The sequence below is a fragment of the Canis aureus genome, chromosome 38 (assembly GCF_053574225.1).
Source record: "Canis aureus isolate CA01 chromosome 38, VMU_Caureus_v.1.0, whole genome shotgun sequence".
NCBI lineage: Eukaryota > Metazoa > Chordata > Mammalia > Carnivora > Canidae > Canis > Canis aureus.
Genome location: NC_135648.1, coordinates 503,112 through 527,544, shown reverse-complemented (window position 1 = coordinate 527,544; position 24,433 = coordinate 503,112). Strand labels below are relative to the sequence as shown.

The window sequence follows — 24,433 nt, the reverse complement described above, 5'->3', positions numbered from 1 at the left end:
TGATTTGGTTGTGTTCATTCATTTGGAACATATTCCTCTGTCTCCTCACGTTGTCTAACTCTGTTTCTGTGTGTCAGGAAAGTTAGCTACGTCTCCATCCCTTGACTGTACTGACCTTATGAAGAAGAGGTCCTATGGTGACCTTCAATGCAGTGTCCCCTGTTCATCAGAACGTGGCCCGTTGGGGTGTCTCATATGTGGCCTGCATGTGCCCTCCTGTGGTGACTGAGCTGCTTGGCCTTCAGTCCCCTCATCTGCAATGACTCCCACTGCCTGTTGTGGGCAGGCTTTGTTCCCTGTGGCATCAGTGGGCCAGTCTGGGGCCTCCTTGGGCTTCAGTTGTGTCAGACCAAGCATTTGCCAGAGATGAAGCAGCACCAACCTAGGGCACATTCCCTGTGTTGCCCCCTGAGAAGCTTTCCTTGGTGGGAGGGCCCTGCAATCAGACCAGCTTTCAGCCACCAGCCCACATCTGGGGCCACAGTAAGAATGTTCTGTGAGGTTATCTTCCCCACGCCCAAGGCAGGACTCCCTTTGGAGTGGTGTGGCCCCTGTCAGAGCTGCTTGCACACCCCAGCCTTGTGGCACCTCTTTGGGTGGGCTCCCAACAAGAGCGTGATGGAGGGCAGATGCTCGGAGGAGCATGGGGCTGGGAGCTGCGGTGTTAGCAGGGTTCACACAGGCATGCTCTCAGAGGGGACTGCAGCCGATGGGGTGCAGGCAGCTTGTCCTCTTGTGTCTGTGAAAACCCAAGTGTAAATTTCTGCCGGTCACTGATCAGCAGCAGAACAGGCACCTCAACTCCTGACTAGTGGCTTGTTAGAAATCCATGTAGACACCTAGGACAAGGATTGACCCCTATGTCAGGTGAGCATGCGAGACGGGGTCAGGGTGTCACAAGACAAGGACACATGAAGACAAAAGCACACAAGCAAAGAAAGGAATAGAGGAATATTTTGAAAAATTGAGAGAAAGGAGGAGGGCAGTGAGAAGAATGTTGCAAGGAAGAGAGACATTAGCCCAGCATCCCCAGAAGCCACACCCACATCCATCAGAGGGGAGCTTCCAGTCACTAAGGATAGAAATCCACCTTATTGGGCTGAAACCACACAGGGAAGGTATTACCTGATGGAACTGGAGAGCCCAGGGTCGTGGGGGCTCCAGGACCTTCTGTGAGTCTGTGTGTCTGCCTTTGCTTTTCTGGTGCTTTGGTTTTGCTGTTACTTCTGTTTCAGTTTCAGTGAAGGATGATGACAAATGAAAATTTTAATTGTGGACAGCATGCAGCTTTCCAGCCGCCCAGGGAGGAAGGCGGGGGCCATCACGGGCCGTCGGGGCCCTCGCCAGCTCTAACAGGTGCAGCAGAGCCTGTGACACCACATGAACGAAGGTCCTCCTGAGAAAGTCTTCCAACGACTTCTCAGAGAGGCTGGCCTGAAGATCCCAGGAGCCTGGTGTACATGGAGCATCCAGGGAGCCGCGTCTGAACGCTCACGTCCATACCTGCCCTGCCTCCCGTGAGGCGTGCAGCATTTCAGAAGGAAATGGTTAAGAAACTTGATTTGAAGCAAATCATGAAAATTAATCTTTTTTGTAGCATTCTTCACAAGTTTGACTACTTTGTCATTTTCTCTTAAAAACATATAATGAAGTAACCACTTGAGGTTTTGATGTATGCATACATGGTGACATGATGGCCACAACCAAGCCAATTAACATGGCCAACATTTCATATCAGGAACTTCTCCTTCTCTTTCTTTTCTTTTCTTTTTCTTTCTTCTGGTAAGAACACTCGGGGTCTAACCTCTGGGCAAATGTCATGTGTATAATTTCTCTGCCTTCTTGCAGGCAGGCTTCATCCTCGGGCTTGTTCTCTGGTGCTGAAAAATGGATTGTACTTGTTTCAGGCTTTAAACCCTGACTTATCATCCAGGACAAGAGAGAGCATCTCTTTCCCCTCCATTGACCACAGCAATCAGGCTCCATGTGACCTGTGCCACTTGGACCAGTGCCTGACCTGGAACCATCACTCTGTGTGGTATAAATGGCATCTGTCTGGTGATTGGTCTGACCTCGAGGTTACCTATCCATCCTTCAGTCTGTCTCATTGTCAAGGATGCTTTCTCCTGATGGCCTCCGGGTGATCAGAGCCCAGGGATACCCATAATTTAGAGCCAACCAACCAAAATCCACATGGTGATGATACAAGGGTGCCAAGATGGACTTGAAGTTAGAGAAATGGTCAAGTAGTCTGATCGAGGCAGGAAGATTGGAAGATTGCAGAAGTTCTCATAATTTTCTCTCCTAATTCCCATATTTTCATCTTTTCCACCTCTGCTATCTCAACATTATTTTCCAGAAATGTCCACATGTACAGAGCTGCGAGCAAGCATGTGGTCCCTCTGGACATTCTCCAGCCTTGGGCCCTACTCTCAGCCCTAAAAAAAAAAAAAAAAAAAAAAAAAAAGGTAGAACTAAGTCTAATTAGTTCCCTTTCCCCGAGTTCAATCCAAATAAGTTGCTGCATTAACTGGATAGAAACAATAATGGAAACCATTATCAGATCAGAGAAACAAACTTTCCAAGCTCCTAAAACAGTGATGGCCTTTCCCTCCCCACTACTTGACACTCAGATTGGCCCTGCTGCATGATCAGAGCTTGAGAATGGTTTGTTGAGTTAATTAATGAAACGGACTTCTAGCCAGGGATGTCTCCACTCACACGGTGATGGGAGTCATCAGTCACCAAGGGGCCATTTCATTATTTATGGATTCTGTGCTGATCAGCCTACCTGTGGACATTGATTTGTAACCACCAGATGCATGTTCTTACTGCTATTCATGGGCACTTGGTGTGTCTGACATGTGTCACCCACCATACCTACTCCCAGGTGAGGCTGACCCAGGTGCTATTCTATGTACCTGTGTTAATTCCCACCTGGTAAACACGTGTCTTATTCACAGTTCCTTTGGTGCCACACTTTCTGAATTTATGTGCTCTTCCTAGGTGATACCACTGTTTAGAACAACCCCAAAGCCCAGAGCTGCAGGGCTGACTGGAGTTCCTAAGCGGACGATAGTAGCATGCACCTCATGACAAAATGCCTGTGTAGATAAGGCTCGTTCAGGCTTATTCAGGCCCCTGATGCAGAGCTGTGGGCCATGAGTTCAGTGGCAATGAGACAACAATGCAGCAAATTGAGGAAAAAGGACAGGACAGTCATGACGTCTATGTGGAGACACTCCAGGAAGTGTTAGAGTAACACTAAGACGCTACAATGACTCCACAAGAAAGGGGGAAAGGGACCTATGTTCATGGATTCATGAGATGAACCCCCCAGCTGATTTTGCTAAAATGCAAATTCTGATTCACTGAGCCTCAGCTGAGGGCAAGACCTTACATTTCTAACAAGCCCCAGGGTGACATCTCTGCTGCTGTCCCTGAGACCCACAACCAGCAAGGGCCACCATTCTGCCTTTCTCTTTTAATTCAGAATACTCAAGGAACAAGCCCACTCCAGTAGATTTGCATAGTTAAATAATAGAAATCTTCACAGGAAATCCGATTTCTTCTAGGGGCCTGGAGGTGTCAACAGGAACAGGGAAAGTGTGAAATTCATCGGCCAAGTGAGATTTCTACATGAAGAGCATCAAACATCTCAACTACTACAAATATGCCAGGAAGCAAAAGAAAAGAAAAACCCATGAATTTGTCATGAATTCAACACATATTTTTATTGAGCACATATTCCATGCAGGTGAGACTCCTTGCTAAGAATATAAATATCTAAAAGACATGGACTTTGCTTTCAAGAATCCTTAGAAGAGAAAGGGGACCAAGTGAGAGTAAAAAAGGCTGGGGGTCAGGAATAGATAAACCAGCGGAAGTTCTCACCAGGCAGAGGCTGCTTTCACATCTGAATCAGGAGGGCTCACTGGAAGAAGTGACATTTCATGCTGGTACACCTGGAGGTGGCTGGGACCTCATTTTGTACTGAGTTAAATTTTGATATTTAAGTTCCAGAACCAAGTCAGAACACAAATCGCACTAAACTACATTTAGCTTACATGGATAATATATCATTAAGCATCACAGAAACACAAAGTTGCACACAGGGAGTTGCCAGGACATCAGTGCTGAGCTGGGTTTAGGTAAGTGCTGGAGCTTGGGCTGCTGGGTTCCTGCTCCGAAGGGAAGTCCGTGCACTGAGGTCTCCAGTGGGCTTTCCTGGAGGAACAAGGAGGAGGCCCCCTGCAGCAGGTGGAGGGGAGGCTGCAGGGGGGAGGGCACGGGCCGCAGGAGGGCTGAGGACACATGGAAAGGTGGGGAGACACGTGGCAAAGAGCAGGAAGGGGGCTCCAGAGACTCACCAGCGCTTCCAGAGCCACCACGCCAGGCCTGCCAGGAGCACCAGGGGCACGATCACCACCAGGAAGACTAAGCCCACGGAGTAGGGCTGCTCTGTGGGGTTGGGCACAAAGGGTGTCATTTCCTGTCCACCCCGGGTTGAGCTGTACTCCTTGGTCCTCTTTACTTGTGTCACCTTTGCTGAACCAACCTCTCTTCCACTTTTTTCTCCCATCCCACTTCTGAAATACATCATTCATCCAAACCTCCCCATCCTCCCACATCAGCAGGACCCTCACCCTCAGTTCTTCCGTTTCTTGAATTATTAATTTTAAGTCCTTTTTGGTCTGCAGTGCTTAGATTCCCAAATATTTCATCAGGCTCCCCAACTCTGCTGAAGGACCACCTGCCCCCTTTTCCCACTTGGGCCCCAGCCCTTCCTCACCCCAGTGGAGGACCATGTCCTGGCCTCCTAGACTGCTGTGTCTCACACGGCAGGACAGGCCAGCTGCCTCCTTGGATTTCACATCCAAGGACACCTGAAGGTACCACGTCCCATCGGTATTGGGCAAAATATCGCTATACAATGTGCCCTGCTGCTCCTGCTCACCCCGCATCCACGTCACCCACACAGGCTTGGGGTAGAAGCCAGAGACGTGGCACGCCAGCCACAGATGGCCAGACCGGGGCCGGGGGCCAGCGGACAGCCAGGCCTCGGGCCGCGCTGTGGAGACAGGACAGGGATTCACAGAGTGAGGGGAGGTGCTCACATCACATTAGACAGACACACCTTTCCACCTTTTGAAGCCCATCACCATGACCCCCTCTCCCTCTTGACTCTCTCTTACCCTGAATTTGAAGGCATCATGCAGATTTCTGAGCGCAGGATGCAGAAAGCTTGGAGGGAGGGAACAGGACTGACCTTGTCGCTGGAGATCCGCCTTCCCTGCATCAAGAAGACTCAACAGGATCCAGGGGCAGATCTCATTGAGGAGCTTGCGTACTATTTCATGGGAAACATGGTCCTGGTTGAATAGACTGCAGAACTTCTGAGCCCTACGTCCTCCCTCTGGAGATGGCCTCCATTCATGTTCTGGAAGCTCAGGAGATCAGATCCCTGATAAGCCAACTGCAGGAAGCCTGCTGATGCTTCTCCAAAGTGGGAATCACAGCCTAATACCAGCTGAATCTGAAAGGGATCTGGGGAAGACAGATGTGAGTGATAGGACAGCGGGAGTGAAAGAGATGACATGAGACGAGTGGAAGCCATGGATGGTGGAAGCAGAGGGAGAAGTTTGGGGGATTGAAAAGAATGGAGCACTGTTTGGCTTGAGGGGAGCCTCAGACAAAAGGGAAGTGGTGGTCGCTGGAGGAGGAGGGAGATGTGAACGATTGAGGAAGGAGCAAATCTTGGAGAAGAACCATGAAGCTTGTGGGCAAAGAATAGGGAAGGGCTCATGGGGAAAGGTGGGGAAAAACAATCTAGGGTAAAGGGAGTGCAGTGGGCGGGTCGTGGGTAGGGGGAACATGTAGACAAACATTGCTGATAGGACTCAATGGGGAGGAAAGTACAGTTCAAGAAGTCAGTCACAGAGTGAGGGAGCAGAGGTGCCTGGTTGGAGGCCAGGGAAAGGGGTGGTCATGGGAGAACTAGTGGGACAGGAGAGCCCAGCCTGTGGTCAATGAGAGGAGCGGGACGGAGCAGAAGATGTGAAGCTTTTCAAGAATCGGGGTCTGGCTCCATGCTCTGTCCAGATGAGTGTGAACCTTTATTGGCAGAGAGACGTGAGGTTCAGAGTCCAGTGGAGCTCACTTCCTAGAGGAAGAAGGAACTCAGGGAGACACACACGCACCTGCCACTTGCCACCCAATCCCGAGGGAACAGAACTCACATTCGAGTTGCCATCGACTAACATGGTTGTGATGTGTTGAAATAGTTCTAATGGTGTATGTGTAGAATAAGTTCTCACTTTGATCAGCTCCTCATTGCTGAAGTTGCCGTTGGACCAAGCCTGCAGGAAACTGATAGCACCAGTCTTGGGGTCCCCGCCGTGAGTCTGCAGCTCATCCAGCCAAGCTGAGTCTTGATTTTTGTGTTCAGGAACGGCTGTATAAGGATGTGGTCAGGATGATCCGGAAGGAGATTGGCTCCTGGAAGACTGTGGGAAAAGGACAGATAGACTGAGGAAGAGGAGGACATTGGGAAGGAGAGGGAATGGAGACTAAGATTCCAGGGACGGGACCCAAAATCTGGAGGACAGAGAAGCCATAGTCATCTCAGGAGACACGTGCTGCCCCAGAGCCTGAGCCTCGCACCCATCCTTCAGGAGAGCACAGGGCCCTGGGGCAGGGGATGCTCGGGGAGGAAGCAGGCTGACTCTCTCATCCTCAGGTATGTGTGGAAACACATGCCACAAGCACACACACCCACACACAGACATACACACCCATATGCATATACAAACACAGATATACAAACATGCATACTCCCAGTTCCTCACATGCACAAACACACAGATGCACAAAAGCACTTAAAAACATACACATACACACACACACACTCATATACACAACTGAAGCCACTGGGCCGGACCCGAGCTCTCACCATCTTCTCTGTCACCCCCCCCACCCCCCCCACCCCCCCCCACCCCCCCGGGAGGAGAACCACCAACAGCACAAGTTGCAGGAACAGCATCGTGTTTGCAGATTTGCAGATGTTCTTTCTCTTGCAAAGTGGCTCTTTGACGTCTGTCTTCACACACCGACCCCCTCCCAGCCCCTCTCCTCTGACTTCCTCTCCACACACAACCCTTCCCTGAGTCTCTGCCACAATGCAAATGTGCTCCTCCCTCGGCCTTGGACACCTACTCAGTCTCACTTCCCCTCGTGCTCTGCCTCCCCTCTGGCCTCCAGCTTCTCCCTGTCACCAGCGTCCATCCCGCCCCCGCCCCCTGATTCAGATGCTACAGAACAAGTCCTGTGTGGCCTGGAATAGTGGCCCCACCTCTCAGCCCTTTCTTCTCACCCAGACAGTAACCCAGGAAAACACCCAGCTCCCAGCACCAGCCATGGACCTGCTGTCCCTCTGTCCCTCCTGCCCTGTGACCCCCCCCAAGGTATTTCCTTCCCCATCCCACCCCCACCCCAGCTCCTTTACATCTCTGACTTCTTGTGGTAAAAAACAAAATCAACCAGGTAAATTTCAAGATCTATTTGTTTTATTAAGTGATTCAAATACCCACCAATTGCTTCAACATGGATGGAACTGGAGGTTATTATGCTGAGTGAAATAAGCCAATCGGAGAAGGACAAACATTATATGGTCTCATTCACTTGAGGAATATAAGAAATAGTGAAAGGGAATAAAGGGGAAAGGAGTAAAAATGAGTGGCAAATATCAGAAAGGGAGACAGAACATGAGAGACTCCTAACTCTGGGAAACGAACTAGGGGTGCTGGAAGGGGAGGACGGCGGGGGTGGGGGTGACTGGGTGACGGGCACTGAGGGGGGCACTTGACGGGATGAGCACTGGGTGTTATTCTTTATGTTGGCAAATTGAACACCAATAAAAAATAATTTTACAAAAAGAAAAAAGAAAAAAAACACAAATATAGGGCAGCCTCCCACCTGGCAGGTGCAGGGGAGCTCTGAGCAGTGGCGCAAGGGGTTTTCATAGGAAGTTGACAAAAGAAGAGAAAGGAGTGTTTCAGGGAAAGTCACTTTCCTTTAACTGGCAGAGCAGGAGGTCTTATCATACAGATGACCTCCCCTCCTCAAGGGGTGAAGAGCGTCCACGCGACAGAGAACCTCCCTGGTGCAAGCTAGAGAATTCCTGACTGATGGTGAAGAATTAATATCTCTGGATCGGTGGCCATCACAGAGACCACAGGACATTGAATCATCTGAAGAGTTCCCCCTCCATCTGACTCGCATTAATATATATTCACTCACCACCAGCCACTTAGCACCTGCCTGGACCCAAGCACTGTGCTGCCCTTGTGAAGGTACGGTGTGCGCAGGGCAGGCACTGTATTCAAGGAGTTTTTAGTCTACTTGGGAAGAAGAACCAAGAACTCTCCATTTTGGTGTGTTAAGTTAGTTTTTTTTCTGGTTTGGTTGGGTTTTTTTTTTTTTGTTTTTTAATTCCACTATAGTTAACATACTGTGTTGTATTAGTATCAGGTGTACAATATACTGATTCAGCAATTCTAGACATTACTCAGTGCTCATCAACCTAAGTGCACTTCTAATCCCCTTCACTTGCTTCCCCCATCTCCCCACTTACCTCCCTCTGGGAACCAGCAGTGTGTTCTCTATGGGTAAGAGTCTGTTTTGTCCTTGTTCATTTTGTTGGTTTCTTGCATTCCACATATGAGTGAAATCATACGGTATTTGTCTTTCTCTGACTATTTCCTTTCCCATGATATTCTATAGCTCCGTCCACGTTGTTGCAAATGGCAAGGTTGCAGTCATATTTATGGCTGAATAATATTCTATTGTGTGTACATACCACATCTTTTTTTTTTTTGTATTCATCTATTGTTGGACACTTGACTGCTGAAGTAAACATCAGGGTGAATGTTTCTTTTCATTTTAGTGTTTTCATATTCTTTGGGTAAATATCTAATAATACAAAAAATATATCCATCAGCAAAATTGTGGGATAGTATGGCAATTCTGTTTTTTTTTTTTTTTTTTTTTTTGGAGGGGGGACGGTGTTTTTTTGGTTTTTTGGTTTTTTGAGGAATCCCCATAGTGTTTTCCATAGTGGCTGCACCAGTTTGCATTCCCACCAACAGTGTAAGAGGGTTCTTTTTTCTCAACATCATGTCCAAAACTTGTTTCTTGTGTGTGTGGTTGTTTTTTTTTTTTTTTTTGAATTTTTAAACCAGTGTGGCAGGTGTGAGGTGATATCTCATTGTGGTTTTGATTTGCATTTCCTTGATGATGAGTGATGTTGAGCGTCTTTTCATCCGTGTGTTGGACACCTGCATGTCTTCTTTGGAGAAATGTCTATTCATGTCTTCTGTCCATTTTTTAAATTAGAATATTTGGTCTCTTAGGTGTTGTGTTGTAGCAGTTCTTTCTGCTACCCAGTCTGCCACTAACTATGAACCTGAGGACCTGACTTATGTCATGTCCTCTGCCAGGTAGAGAATGGGAATGCAGAGACCATTAGGGTCTTTGTCCCCTTTCCAAAGTCCAATCTGTCTCAGATAGAAACAAATCTTGGCTCCTTTAGCCAAGATCCTTCCCACTTCACTAAGGAATTCAAACACCTCACAACTGTTTTTTATCTCACCTGGCAGGACATTCATATCATCCTTACATGTGTTGCCCTCATGAGGGAAAAACCATATCTGGTCTTTGATTCAGAGCTGGGCTGATGGGGCCCACACTCATTCCCACAACTGCCCCAACTGGTGGGGGCATAGGGGACCCAAATGCTGAACTTAGATGGCATTATCAGAAAGATGACCCTTGTAAAATTATTCAGGATTACATGAAAACTTGCCTGGTTGAGAGTATAAAAAGCAGTCACAAAATCTGTAAATTATGTAAAGAAATAACCCAAGGCCAAAGTGAAAATCCCATGTTATTTCATTTTTGCTTAGCAAAGGCCATGAGGAGATACAGAAACCTAGATCCTGAGGTCCAAGATGTAATGGCAATATGAGCAATGCATTTTATTAGCTAGGTCTCCCGTGATGAAAGGCAAACCTTCAGAAACTGGATCAAAGACCTCAGACCCATGTCCCCGTACTTCTGGATATGGCCTTCAAGGTCTTCAATAACTGAAAAGTAGACTCAAGGGCTGAAAGGGAACAGAGACAAGGGCCAGGACCAAAGTATGGCTGCAGCTATCGCCAGCTCCCTGCCTTTCTCTGAGTCCACCCAGAGGCAAAAGCCATTAAAGGTACAAGCCACTAAGTCTCCCCATGTCCCAGGAGGACCTCTAAGGCTCCATTGTTTTTTTGCCAATCAGGGCATCTGACCCAGTAGTGTTTACTGCCCCCTCCATCAGGGCCTTGTCTGGTGTGCAAATAACCAGGGCGCTGGAAATGAAAATGCCCCTTCTTCCCATGTGCAGGAAGGCCATCCCAGGCCCAAAAGATCTAAGTCCAGGCCATCACAAGTTATCAATGCGCTCACACCAAGGCTACTCTGGGCAACCCCATAGCTCTATACCTTGATTATGAGGAGCCCAAAGGAGCAGAGGAGGATGATCTCCTCTCCTTTGACTGACAGGGCCCAATACTGTGCAGGCTCCCATATTCTCCATCACTACAGCGGAGCCTCGGCTAATACTGTGTGTAGCATGAGACAAAATTGAATTTCTACTATATTCGGGAGCCACTTAGTCTGCTCATATAAAATACACATGGTCACCCTCCCATCCTTGGACCTCGTCACCTTCATAGACGAGCACCCAAAGAAGAGACCTTTCATTCCCCTTTCATTTGATCTTAGCTTAACAGTACTTTTACCCACTCCTTTCTTGTTTACCTGATTGCCCAACTCCATTACGTGGAAAGGACATAATGACAAAGGTACAAACTAACCTTTGCATTTCTGAGATTGACCTCCTTCTGCTGGCATTTTTGTCCTCTGAGCCCTCCAGCAAGTAGAGCTGCAAGCCAGATGGAGATCTCTGCTTGTCCCAAAGGAGACTCAGGTGATGCACACCTAGAGGTCTAGAGGCCCATGCATCAGGCCCATTGCCAATTTGCACTCTCTTGCATTCAATCATTCTAAAATATTAAAATTTTCCTAAATATTTTCCTCCTGACATCCTCATGATTTCTCCTTCCCAATTCCAAGACCTCAATCTTGACATTTTCATTCAGGGTGACCTCTCCAAGTTTACCTGGTGAGAAATTGTAACGTACCTGGACCTACACCCTCTTGATATCCTGCTCTCACAATACAATCATGTCTCCTTTGGGGTTATCCTTGTCCTCATCCTAATCTTTTGGTTTCCTCCCTCCAGGATCATGCAACATAAGGATGGTTTTCCTGGGAAGAAACCTGATCATGGCTCTCCTGGCTTCTCCCCTTTTTAGGGCCCCTGGACTCAATACTCATAGTCCTAATTATTGGTCCCCCTCCATTTCATCTCTTTGTTAAATTTACCTCTTCTAAATGGGTAGGAAATATCAGAAAGGGAGACAGAGCATGAAGACTCCCAACTCTGGGAAATGAACTAGGGGGGTGGTGGAAGGGGAGGAGGGCGGGGGGTGGGGGTGAATGAGTGATGGGCACTGAGGGGGGCACTTGATGGGATGAGCACTGGGTGTTATTCTGTATGTTGGCAAATCGAACACCAATAAAAATAAATTTATTATTAAAATAAATAAATAAATAAAAATACATCTACCTTGTCTAAAATCCAACAGTTCCATATACAAATGATGGTTCAACATGGTTTCCAGCCCATACCATGAGAGGATCTCCTCCCCCTAATCCCATAGACCAGCCACTAGGAAATGTCACTCAAATCACGTATAAACACATTAATATAACACCATGCTCCAGTCTATGATTGTAGAGAAGCCCCGATGGACTGAGAAGTTCTGTAGGGACCTCTCTATACCCCCCATTTAGCAAGAAGAAGCATCTGAAGGTGAGACATCCACTCAAATGCCAAAGATTTGTCATTGTTAATGTGTTGGGGGGAAGTGGAGGCTACTTGTAGGAAACCAACTTGATTGTAGAAATGAAACCTGTGTAAGATAGAAGGGTCCACAGTGACCCCACATTAGGCAACTCCCCTAAAAATAGGCTTAGGCCATAGCTGACCAACAGGTTACTTACTCCTGGACACAGGTACCAAGAAAGAAAACTCCTTATGCTTCCATACCTGCTCACCTTCCCCCTTCACCACAGCCCCCTCCACTGCCTCCTGGCAGACAGTCTCTCCCTCCCATCCTGTCTGCTACTCCCTGGCTGTGTAATCAATAAACTTGTCTCCTTTGCTTTGCTTTGGGTAAATTCTTTCACCACATGAGCCACCATCCTCCACTTTGTCAGGTCACCACATCGTATGCAAAGCCTTGCTTACTTAGGACAGATGCCAGATGCTCTACACCAGAAAGAATAATTCTGCTGAAATGGTTAACAAATGACTGAAGCCAAGCGTGAGTACTAGGAGCCACGGGAAGTCACAGACCCAAGAAATTCTCTGTATATCTAGGTTTTTCCCCTGACCTCACTGGGGGCCCTGACAGACTGGAATCCAGGATACAGACCAGAGAACGGCTTTCTCCAGGCCGGGTACAAGCCTGAAGCTACAGGGGACCTGCTGCCTGAGAAGGACAGGAAGACCACTATCTCCCAACAGAAAGAAGCCTTAACCAGGTGTGGGAAGGACAGGGAGCCTCATTGCCTCAGGGCACAGGTGAAGCCACACTGCAGCTCAGGGCAGCGGCAGGGGCAAGAGGGGTGGGACAGTGAGCGAGGGACAGTAACCTGTCCCAGAGCTGTCCCACCCTGTCCCAGAGGAGAGGCTCCATCTGCTGAGGGAAAGGCAGGAACCCTTAGGAGGCCCAATCCCAAAACTGAACAGTAAAGCACGTGGTTGAGGATGAGACTGGACCTGAACAGTGCCCCACTCTCTGTCCCAAGTAGGGTACCCAGCAGGGTATCAAGAGCAGCTCTGCTGGTGGAGGGGCAAGAGTCTGAAGACAGGTCTCCATGAGGTTCTTCCTGTTAGAAGAAGAACATCACAGGCCCAAAATGGTGTTTCTTAGACCCAGTTCCTACACTGGGGCTTCACACTGGGACCTCATACCCCATCTAATTATAGTTTCAATCTCCCCCAGAAATTTGCCCTTAACCCATCATGCAGGAAATTATTCTTTCCATCAGCACCAGTCAGTCTATCACCTGGGTCCTTTCTGTCCCCCACAAGCAGATGAAGTCATGTGCATGACAAGACCCTTTGCTTTCTTCCCCCTCCCCCGCAAAACAGGCCTGATTCCTGGAACGGGGCTCTTTTGCTACTAACTCCCCAGCCCCACCCTCCTTCTACAAGAACCTTCCATTTTGCACAGCTCCTCTGAGTGCCCACCTGTGTGCCATGTGGGGAGTTGCCTGATTTGTGGATCATTTAATAAGGCCATTTAGATTGTCACATACACATGGTTGAATTTTCTCACTGAAGAGCTCTGAAGTTTGACTCTGGGTGATTAAATGTACAAATCAAAAAAGGAAGGAGCTTGGAAGAAGAGATTATTCATTGTATCTTAAATACCTGGATGCAGAGCTGCTTCTCATATTGTTGGAACCACTTTCAGAGTGGTTACCATCAAATTGGAAGAGCTGAGTAAGTGATGAATGAATGAATTAATTACTGTGTCAGGAATAAATCTATGGAAAACTTCTTGCATTTTGAGTATATAACTGTCATTGCCATAACACTTCCCAGTTTGTTACATGCTGGAGCAGCTCTCCCCTTCGTCTCTAGGAAAATCCTGGAGTATAAATATTTGCCAATCATGTAACCCGCAGCAGACCCTGCACCTCGATTCCTGACCAGTGGTCTGTTAGGAATCCATGAAAACACCCAGGACAGAGATTTATCCAGATGTCAGGGTTAATATGCAAGACGGGTAAGAGTGTCACAAGACACGGACACATGAAGACAAAAGCACACATCCTTTAAGTGTAAGGTTAAGTTGTGTATTTGAGGCTTTTCTTGTTTCTTGAGGTAGGCGTGTATTGCAATATACTGTCCCTCTTAGGACTGCCTTTGCTGCATCCCAAATATTTTTGGATTGTCATGTTTTCAGTCATTTGCATCTATGAAATTTTTTTTTCTTCTTTAATTTCCTGGTTAACCCATTCATTCTTCAGTAGGATGTTCTTTAATCCCCATGTACTTGTGGCCTTTCCAAAAGTTTTCTTGTGGTTGACTTCGAGTTCCATAGAGTTGTGGTCAGAAAATATGCATGGTATGATCTTGATCTTTTGTACATGTTGAGGCCTGAGTTGTGACTCTGTGCGTCATCCATTCTGGAGATTGTCCCGTGTGCGCGCCAAAGGAATGTGTATTCAGCTGCTTTAGGATGAAACGTTCTGAATGTATCTATTAGGTCCCTTTTGTCCAGTGTGTCACTCTAAGTCATTGTTTCCTTGTTAATTTTCTTCTTAGGTGATCTGTCCACTGCTGTGAGCAGGATGTTAAAGTCTCCTGATATTATTTTCTTATTATCAATGAGTTCCTTTATGATTTTTATTAATTGATTTATATACCTGTGTGCTCTGAATTTGGGGGCATAAATATTTACAATTGTTGGATCTTCTTGATGGATAGACCCCTTTATTATGATGTAATGCCCTTGTTCATCTCTTGTTAAGTCTTTGGCTTAAAAATCTAGTTTATCTGATATAAGTATGGCTACTCGGCTTTTTCTTGATGACCATTAGCACGATAGATGGTTCTCCATCCCCCTAATTTCAATTTGCAGGTGTCTTTAGGTCTAAACTGAGTCTCCCTAACTCTGGGAAACGAGCTATGGGTGGTAGAAAGGGAGGTGGGCGGGGGGTGGGGGTAACTGGGTGACGGGCACTGAGGGGGGCACTTGATGGGATGAGCACTGGGTGTTATTCTATATGTTGGCAAATTGAACACCAATAAAAAATAAATTTATTTTAAAAATTAAAAATAAATAAATAAACTGAGTCTCTCATAGGCAGCAAATAGTTGGATCTTGTTTCTTTATCCATTCTGATATCCTATGCATTTTGATTGCATCATTTAGTCCATTTACATCCAGAGTGATTATTGATAGATGTGAGTTTAATGCCACTGTGTTTCCTGTGAATTTAGCGTTTCTGACGATGGTCTCTGTGCCTTTCTAGTCTTTGTCACTTTTGGCCCTTTTTTCCCCAAAGATTCCTCTTTAATATTTCTTCCAATGCTGGTGTAGTGGTCACAGACTCCTTTAGCTTTTGTTTGTCTGGGAAACTTTTGATCTCCATCTATTCTGAAAGACAGACTCATGGGATAAAGTATTCTTGGCTGCACATTTTTCCCATTCAGGATGTTGAATATATTATGCTACTCACTTCTGGCCTGTCAGATTTCTGTGGATGGACCTGCTGCAAACCTGATCTGTTTTCTGTTATAGTTTAAGGACTTTTTTACTATGGTATGTCTTGGCGATGGTCAACTTTTGTTGAATTTAATTGGATTTGTCTTGTCTGTGCTTCTTGGATTTTGGTGTCTGTGTCCTTCCCCAGATTTGGGAAGTTTTCATCAATAATTTACTTGAATAAAATTTGTGGCCCCTTTTCTCTCTCTTCATCTTCTAGGACTCCTATGACACGAATGTTATTACAGTTTGATAAGTTGCTGAATTCTCTAAGTCTATGTTTGTGACCTGTTATCATTCTTTCCCTCCTCTCAGCTTCATTATTTTCCATAATTTTATCTTCTATATCACTGGTTCATTACTCTGCTTCATCCAGCCACATTTTTATGGCATTAATTTGGATTTGCATCTTGGTTATAGCATTTTTAATTTTAGTCTGACTAGATTTTAGTTCCTTTATTTCTGCAGTAGTTCTTTTATTTCTGCAGTAAGTGGCTTCAATGTTTTTTTCAAGCCCAGCTGGTAGCTTTATAATTGTTATTTTAAATTCTAGCTCAGACATCTTACTTGTACCTATATTGATTAAATCGCTGACTATCAGTTCTATCTCCTGTTCTTTCCTTTGGGGTGAATATCTCCATCTTGTCATTTTGTCCAGAAAAGGAAAAAGAAGAAGAAGAAAAAAAAAAACTGAGTGTGTTTTAGTCTGCTTGTTAAAAGAAGCTAGATCCAAAAATAAAATTATATATAAATTAAAATTAATAATAAAGGAGAAAAAGAAAAAAAAATAAAGGAGGACATGGGTGGTTCAGTCAGTTAAACACTGCCTTCAGCTCAGGTCAAAATTCCAGGGTGCTGGGATCGAGCTCTGTGTTGGGCTCCCTACTCTGTGGGGAATCTACTTCTCCCTCTCTCTCTCTGCCCTCTCCCCCTCTTGTGAACTCTCTCTCAAATAAGAAAATAAAGTCAAATAAATAAATAAATAAATTTAATAAGAAATAAGTAATGGAATTTAAAAATGAGAAAGAAATGAGGGGTGCTTATGTGCTCAGTTGGTTAAGTGGCTGCCTAGCATTCAGGTCATGATCCCAGAGTCCTGGGATCAGACCCCATGTTAGGCTCCCTGCTCAGCATGGAGTCTGCTTGTTCCTCTCTCTTGGCGCCTCCACGTACTCTCTCTCAAATAAATAAATAAACTACTTTTTAATGAAAAAATAATAAAAAAGAAAATAAAAAGAAAGCTAGATCTACTTCCCCTAGAGATGAAGCTTTGCAACACTCTGTGATCCATAGACTTGGTGCAAGTGAGTTATTAGTGCTCATCTTCTGGGGTCGGGGCCTACTGCACTGATTCTCAGGTGGACTTGCCCTAGTGGAGATGTACCTCCAGGGCGCCTTCCTGCCCCCTCCCCACCTCCTGTGGGGTAGAGCTTAGTGTAAGTGGCTCAGATCTCCACGAGATGGTGCTGTTTTGCTCCCTAAGAGATTCAGCACTGATGGGTGGGATGAAAATGGCTGCACCTTGCTCTCTAGCTCCAGACCGGAGAGGTTATAGCCTCCACTCTTCAATAAGCCCTCACAAAAAAGCAATCAATCACCCTTCTGTGTCCCTGGTTTCTATCAGAACCCTATATTGATTCTGCCTGTATTTTATCTCAAGCGCTCAACTGAGTTTCAAAACTCCAAATTTTAGGGACTCTGGCAGTGCAAACCCACACTTTTCCTTGGGTGGGGACAGGGAATTGTGTCTCTCACGATTGTGCCATTTTCTGGACTGTCCTTAGGAACAGTGTAGCTCATTGGAACCCTCATTGGAAGTTAATATCTCTGCTAGACCTAATACTTATACTTCTTAAACTCTTCCAAAAAATTGAAATGGAAAGAAAATTTCCAAACTCATTCCATGAGGACAGCATTACCTGCATTTTAAAAACAGACAAAGACCTCACTAAAGGAGAATTACAGGCCAACATCCCTGATCAACATGAATATAAAAACTCTCAACAAGATACTAATGAATCAAATCTAACACCAAAAGAATCATTCACCACAATCAAGTGAGATTTATTCCTGGGCTGAAGGGGTTGTTAAATATGCACAATGGAATCAATGTGATACAGGATATTAATACAAAGAAAGGATAAGAACCATCTCCTCAAGAGATGCAGAAAAAGCATTTGACAAAGTACAACATCCATTCATTATAACAATCTTCAACAAAGTAGTGATAGAGGGAACAACCTCAACATAATAGAGGCCATATATGACATATTCACAGCTATTATAATCATCAGTGGGGGAAAATTGAGAGCTTTCCCTGTACAATCAGTACCAGGGCTATCCACTCTCATCATTGTTATTTAACACTATAGTGGAATTTCTAGCCTCAGCAATCAGACAACAAAAAGAAACAAAAGGCATTCAGATTGGTCTGGAAGAAGTCAAACTTTTACTATTTTCACATGACATGATATTCTATGTAGAAAACCTGAAAAATTCCCCCAAATTATTAGAACTGATACATGATTTCAGTTAATTCATAGGATATAAAATCAATGTACAGGGATCCCTGGGTGGCGCAGTGGGTTAGTGCCTGCCTTTGGCCCAGGGCACGATCCTGGAGACCCGGGATCGAATCCCGTGTCGGGCTCCCAGTGCATGGAGCCTGCTTCTCCCTCTGTCTATGTCTATGCCTCTCTCTCTCTGTGTGTGTGACTATCATAAATAAATAAAAAATTTAAAAAAATCAATGTACAGATATCTGCTGCATTTGTATACACCAATAATGAATCAGCAAAAAAAAGAAATCAAGGATTAATCTCATTTACAATCGCGCCAAAAATCATACTATACCTAGGAATAAACCTAACCAGAGAGGTAAAGGATCTGTTCTCTGAAAACTACAGAACACTTATGAAAGAAATTGAAGAGGACACAAAGAAATGAAGAAGTATTTCATGCTCATGGATTGGAAGGAAATATACTGTTAAGATGTCTACACCACCCAGAGCAATCTACACATTTAATGTAATCCCTATCAAAATACCAACAGCATTTTTCACAGAGTTAGAACAAACAATCCTGGAATTTGTATGGATGCACAAAAGACCCCGAATAGCCAAAGCAAGCCTGAAAAAGAAAAAGCAAAGCTGGAGGCATCATGATTCAGGAATTCAAGCTGTACTCCTCCAGACAGTGTGGTACTGGCACAAAAACAGACACATAGATCAATGGAACAGAATAGAAAACCCAGAAATGGACACAGAACTATATGTTCAATAATCTTTGACAAAGCGGGAATGAATATCCAATGGAAAAAAGACAGTCTCTTCAACAAACGGTGTTGGGAAAACTGGACACCAACTTGCAGAGTGAAACTGAATCACTTTCTTACACTGCACACAAAAATGAATTCAAAATGGATGAAAGACCTAAATGTGAGATAGAATGCCATCAAAATCCGAGAGAACACAGGCAGCAACCTCTTTGACCTCAGCCATAGCAACATCTTTATTGTTGTTGTTATTATTTAAATTCAATTTGCCAGGGATCCCTGGGTGGCGCAGCGGTTTGGCGCCTGCCTTTGGCCCAGGGCGCGATCCTGGAGACCCGGGATCGAATCCCATGTCGGGCTCCCGGGGCATGGAGCCTGCTTCTCCCTCTGCCTGTGTCTCTGCCTCTCTCTCTCTCTCTGTGACTATCATAAATAAATAAAAATTAAAAATAAATAAATAAATAAATTCAATTTGCCAGCATATAGTGTAATACCCAGTGCTCATCTTGCATCTTCTAACTAGGCATGTCATGGAGGCAAAGGAAGCAAAAGCAAACTTCATCAAGATAAAATGCTTCTGCACGGAAAAAAAAAAAAAACCAATAGAACTAAAGGCAACCTTTGGAGGGAAGATATTTTCAAATGATACATCTTATAAAGGTTTTGCATCCAAAATCTGTGAAGAGGGCAACCCCAGTGGCTCAGCAGTTTAGCACCGCCTTCAGCCCGGTGGGATTCTGGAGACCCCGGATCGAGTCCCACGTCGGGCTCCCTGCATGGAACCTGCTTTTCCCTCTGCCTGTGTCTCTGCCTCTCTCTTTCTCTGTGTGTGTCTCTCATGAGTAAATAAATAAAATCTTTAAAAAAAAAATCTGTGAAGAACTTATCAAACTCAATACCCAAAAAACTAATAATTCCGTTAAGAAATGGGTGAAAGACCTGAATAGACATTATTATAAAGAAGACATCCAGATGGCCTACAGGCGCATGGAAAGATGCTCAATATCACTCATCATCAGGGAAATACGCATCAAACCCATGATGAGATACCACCTTACACTTGTCACCATGACTAAAATTAACAACACAAGAACTAGCAGGTGTTGGCAAGGATGCAGAGAAAGAGGAAAGAAACCTCTTACATTGTTGATGGGAATACAAACTGGTTCAGCCATGCTGGAGAACAATATGGAGGTTCCTCAAAATGTTAAAAATAGAGCCACCCTACAACCCAGCAATTGCACTGCTAGGTATTTACCCAGAGGTTACAAAAATACAGATGTTTTGTTCAAATAAGCCTTCTGCCCCCTTTTCCTGCTCTTCTTCTGAGACTTTAAGATACAAAAATTATGTTTTATGGAGTCTCTGACTTTCCTAAGTCTATCTTTGTGGTTAAACATTTTTCTTTTCTTCTTCTTTGCAGCTTCATTATTTTCCATGATGTTATCTTCGATACCACTTCTTCATCCCTCTGCTTCTTCCATCCTTGTGGTCACTACATTCAGTCTCAAATCTCGGTTATACCTGGTTAAACCTGACTAGTTTTTAGGTCCTTTATCTCTGTGGTAAGGGATTTCCTGATGTCTTCTGTGTTTTTCTCAAGCCCAGCTAGTGTTCTTATGATTAAATTCTGCATCAAGTATATCACTTATCTGTTTTAATTAGATCCCTGCCTGACCTTTTCTTGTTCTTTCTTTTGGGATGAATTCCTACATTTTGGCAATTTGTCTGGTCTCTGTCTTCTTCTCTGTGTTATTAAAAGCCTGTGTGTTTCCTGCTAATGAGAGTAATGGTTTTATTAATAATTGATCTTATACTGTCCAGGACCTGGTGCTTCAGGAGAGATCTCTGTTGTGTGCTGTGTGCACTCTGCTGCTGTGTTTTCACTGCTCTTTCCCTCTGGTCAGTTGTCTGCAGAGGATCTCCTAGGCTGCAGTGAGCAATGTTTGGACCTTGTCCAGAGTGTGGTGAGTTTTTACAAGGTGTGCTCTGGTCAGCTTGTTAAATGAGACCTGATGCAATTTCCGCTAGAACAGAAGCTGTGCAGAACTCTGTGGTCAGTAGATGTGGTGCATGTGAAGGTTTCTGCTGGTCTTCCAGGGGAATGAGCCTACTGACCTGCTTCTCAGAAATACTTGCCTGAGAAAAGTAGCACTTGCAGAGTGCAGAGGGGCAAGGACTTGGTGCAAGTGGTTTAGGCCACTACTGTTGGCACTGTGCTACTTAATAAAAGTTTATGCTGAGTGGTGGGGGAGGAAAATGGCACCAGGCCCATCACTCATTCCCAGAGAGGGGAGCCATGCCTGTTGCTATTAGAGAAGCTCTCTCAGAAGAGCAAACAATTTCCTCTTTAATGTCCCTGGTGCCCCTCACATCCTTGCATTTACCCTAACTGTGTCCAGACCATCTCCCACCCAACAGCACAGTGCCTCTATGTTTTATCCCAGGGATGCTGGATTTTGAAATTCCAAACTTCAGGGAACTGGCATGGTGCAGACTCCCACTGATTCTTTGGGGGAGGGTCTCACTGGGCTGGGACTGGTGCAGGTTTATCCCAGAAGGAAGTCACACCAAAACACAGGGGCTGGGAGTTTGGAGTAAAGTACAGCAAATAAGTGGTGTCCAGGTAGGTCCCTCTCTGCGAAAGTCTTTGCACCTACGTTCTGGGACAGAGGAGGGTAATGGCGCTAGCCAGTTTCTTTGTCCCTGGGTATGCAAAGCCACCTCCCCCAGATGTACTCCAAGAAAGGGGAACTATTTCTCCTGAATGTTCCAGGAAATCCTTAGATTGTGCCACCTGTCCCTGGGTTACTGTCCTCCTTCTCCAGAGGAGCACAACAGCACCTGCCAGACCCACACCGGCCAAAGTGTCAACTTCTAAAATTCCAGTCTTTCATCCCTACTGGTTGTAATAACTCATGAAAATCAGTCCCTCTCTTTTTCCCAGTAGGTGGCATTGGGGAACTGTTTTCATTGTGTGATCCCCTGTGGGCTCCTCTCTAACCCTCTCTCCCTCTCTTTCTTTTTCTCTCCTCCATCCACAACCAGGACTCCTACCCTTCCATAGCACCTGTGATTTGTATCTACCCAAACCATGATTCTGTGCCCCCTACCTTCCATGATGTGGCCTCTTCTCTCCCTAAGTTGTGCAGTTTGTTCTCTCAATCCTCAGATTAATTTCTGGGAATTCAAAATTATTAGATATTTATCTAGCTGTTTTCAAGCGATAAGCAAGTCTGGGATCCTCTTACAACTCTGCCAATGAAGCTTCTCCCTCCTGACCTGCTTCCTTCTTTATTTTTCTTTTATGTATTTGTAGTGAAACACTTGGGATCTACTCTCTTAACAAATTTCATGTATACGATGTCTCTACCTTCAGGCATACAGATTTCAGCCTCAGGCTTGCTTCTGTTGCTGAAAAATGGATTGTAGTTGTTTCCAGCATTATACTCTGCACAATATAATCTAGGACAAGAGAGAGCATCTCTTTTCCCTGTCATTGACCATAAAAATCAGGCTTTGTGTGACCTATGCCACCTGGAGCAGATGGCCCCAAACCATCAACCTGGGTGAGGACAAATGGGATCTGTCTGATGACTGGCCTGAACTGGAGGTTACCAGTGCATCCTTCTGTCTGTCTCCTGATGACCTCAGGCTGATTGGAGCCCAGGGCTACACATGAGGGTAGAGTCAACCAACCAAAAACAACATAGTGGCAATGTGAGGATCACTCAGTAGATTGGGACCTAGAGAAGCAACCAGCTGGCCTAATCCAGGAGAGAAAATTGGGGAAGTATCACTGTTTCCACTCCCTCATTCCATAATTTTCACCTTTACCACCCCTCCTATGTCAATGTTATTTTCCAGAAATGTCCACATGTGCCTTCCTGTGCCTGTATTGGGTTCCTTGGGAGGTTCTTCTGCTCTGGGCCCTTCTATCAACACCTAAACATATTAGAACTACATCCCTTTACCCTAGTTCACCCACTTAAGTTGCTGTACTAAAGAACTCCATAGAAACAACAATGAAAACCATAATCAAATCAGGAAAGCAAAAAATTTCAAGCTTCTAAAACAGTGATGACCTTTTCCTCCCCACTGCTTTACACTCAAAATGTCCCTGCGGCATGGTCAGAGCTTGAGAATGGTTCCTTGAGTTAATTAATGAAATCTAGAGTAACTGAAGTCTAGCCATGGATGTCTCCACTTGCACTGCCATGGGCGTCACCAGTCACAGGGAGTCCATCTTCATTATCACAGAATCTGTCTGTGCTGATTGGCCTACCTACTAATATTGAATTGTAACCTCCAGACCATTGTGCTGAGTGCTACTCCCGGACACATAGAGTGGCCAAAAGGGGCACCTACCTCAGGTGATCCTAGCTGAGGCTGAACCAGGTGCTCTTGTGCCTCTCTGTTTTAATTCCCACTCTGTAAACACGAGTCCTATTTATGGTCCATTTGATGCCTCATTTTCTGCATTTATGTGCTTTTTCTTGGTGATTTTAGTGTTTAAAATGTCTGAAGCCAAGGCTGCAAGGCTGACTGGTGTTCTTAAGTACAAGAAGGGGGGATGTGCCTCACAGACAAAACACCTTCTTAGCTAAGGCTCACTCAGGCTCCTGATGCAGAGCTGTGAGCCGTGAGTTCAGTGCTAATGAATCAACAATGCAGTAAATCCAGGAAAAAGAATAGGACATTCATGATGTGCATGTGGAGCCAATCCAGAAAGTGCTAAAGTAACATTTGGATGCTATCATGACACCACAGGAAAGAGGAATAGGAGCTATATTCATGGATTCCTGAGATAATGACCATTTCTTATTTGTCTGCTCCTAAAATCATCACGGGCAGCACAGCAACAGGGCTGAAGGCAAAAAAACCGGTGCTCACAGTACCTAAGCTGGAAAAGTTACACACTTCTGAGCTGGTATTTCAGTCCAGGGAAATATTCTATATGATAAATTGTTTACAAATATACATATGTATTAAAGAAGCTGTCTTTAAACAGAAACACACATGAAACCAAGATGGGTAGTCATCAGTTGGCAAGCATTGTGAACAGAGTCCCCCAGACACTCAACCTCGATTTTGCCCCAGGAGCACCGGCTCACTGTCACTGACTCCCGGTCTCCAGTGACTAGAATACACCAGCCACAAATGCCAGGATGAACTAGATGCATCCTCCTTGATGGATCCCCATTCATTCCTGAGAGGTAAATGTTCCCTTTTCTGGATTTTCTCTTTACCCTTCAGGGACACACTTGCCCTGCTCCCTCTCAGGCATCACATTTAGGTCCCTGAGAATCCTCTGCTGATTTTGCAAAAGTAGAAATTGTGGTTCAGTGAGTCTCAGCTGAGCCTAAGACCTTATATCTCTATCAAGCCCCAAGGTGACATCTCTGCTGCTGCCCTTGAGCCCCACACACAGCAAGCATCCTGCCTTCCACTTGTAATTCAGAATACTTGGTGCAACAGGTCCAGTCCAATGGGTGTCTGTGGTTAAGTAATAGACATCCTCCCAGGCAAACTTGTTTCTACTTAAGGACCTGGAGATGTCAACAGGAACAGAGAAAGAGTGAAGACACTAGCTAAGTGAGGGGACTTTTACAAAAAAAAAAAAAGCATCAAATGTCTCAACTACAAACATATTGGGAAGCAAAAGAAAAAAAAAACACTATGAATTTGTCCTACATTCAACACATATTTTTATTGA

At 45.2% G+C, this 24,433-nt stretch overlaps 1 protein-coding gene across 1 annotated transcript; it reads right to left on the bottom strand.

Annotated features, from left to right (window-relative positions):
* Positions 1-3,742: 3,742 nt before the first annotated feature.
* LOC144307031 (T-cell surface glycoprotein CD1a-like) lies at positions 3,743-6,944 on the bottom strand. The gene is made up of 3 exons (XM_077886579.1): positions 4,793-6,944; positions 4,371-4,461; positions 3,743-4,227 (listed from the first exon to the last, which is right to left on the bottom strand). Exons 1-3 carry the CDS (start codon positions 4,962-4,964, stop codon positions 4,131-4,133), a joined length of 360 nt encoding a protein of 119 aa, XP_077742705.1. The 5' UTR covers positions 4,965-6,944; the 3' UTR covers positions 3,743-4,130.
* Positions 6,945-24,433: the final 17,489 nt, after the last annotated feature.

Excerpts from the sequence above, each read along its gene's own strand:
- LOC144307031 (XM_077886579.1), bottom strand. The coding sequence starts at position 4,964 with ATGCGGGGTGAGCAGGAGCAGCAGGGCACATTGTATAGCGATATTTTG. Across the intron at positions 4,462-4,792 it reads GGACATGGTCCTCCACTGGG|AGCAGCCCTACTCCGTGGGC; the intron begins GTGAGGAAGGGC and ends CCAACCCCACAG. Across the intron at positions 4,228-4,370 it reads TGGTGGCTCTGGAAGCGCTG|GAAAGCCCACTGGAGACCTC; the intron begins GTGAGTCTCTGG and ends TTGTTCCTCCAG.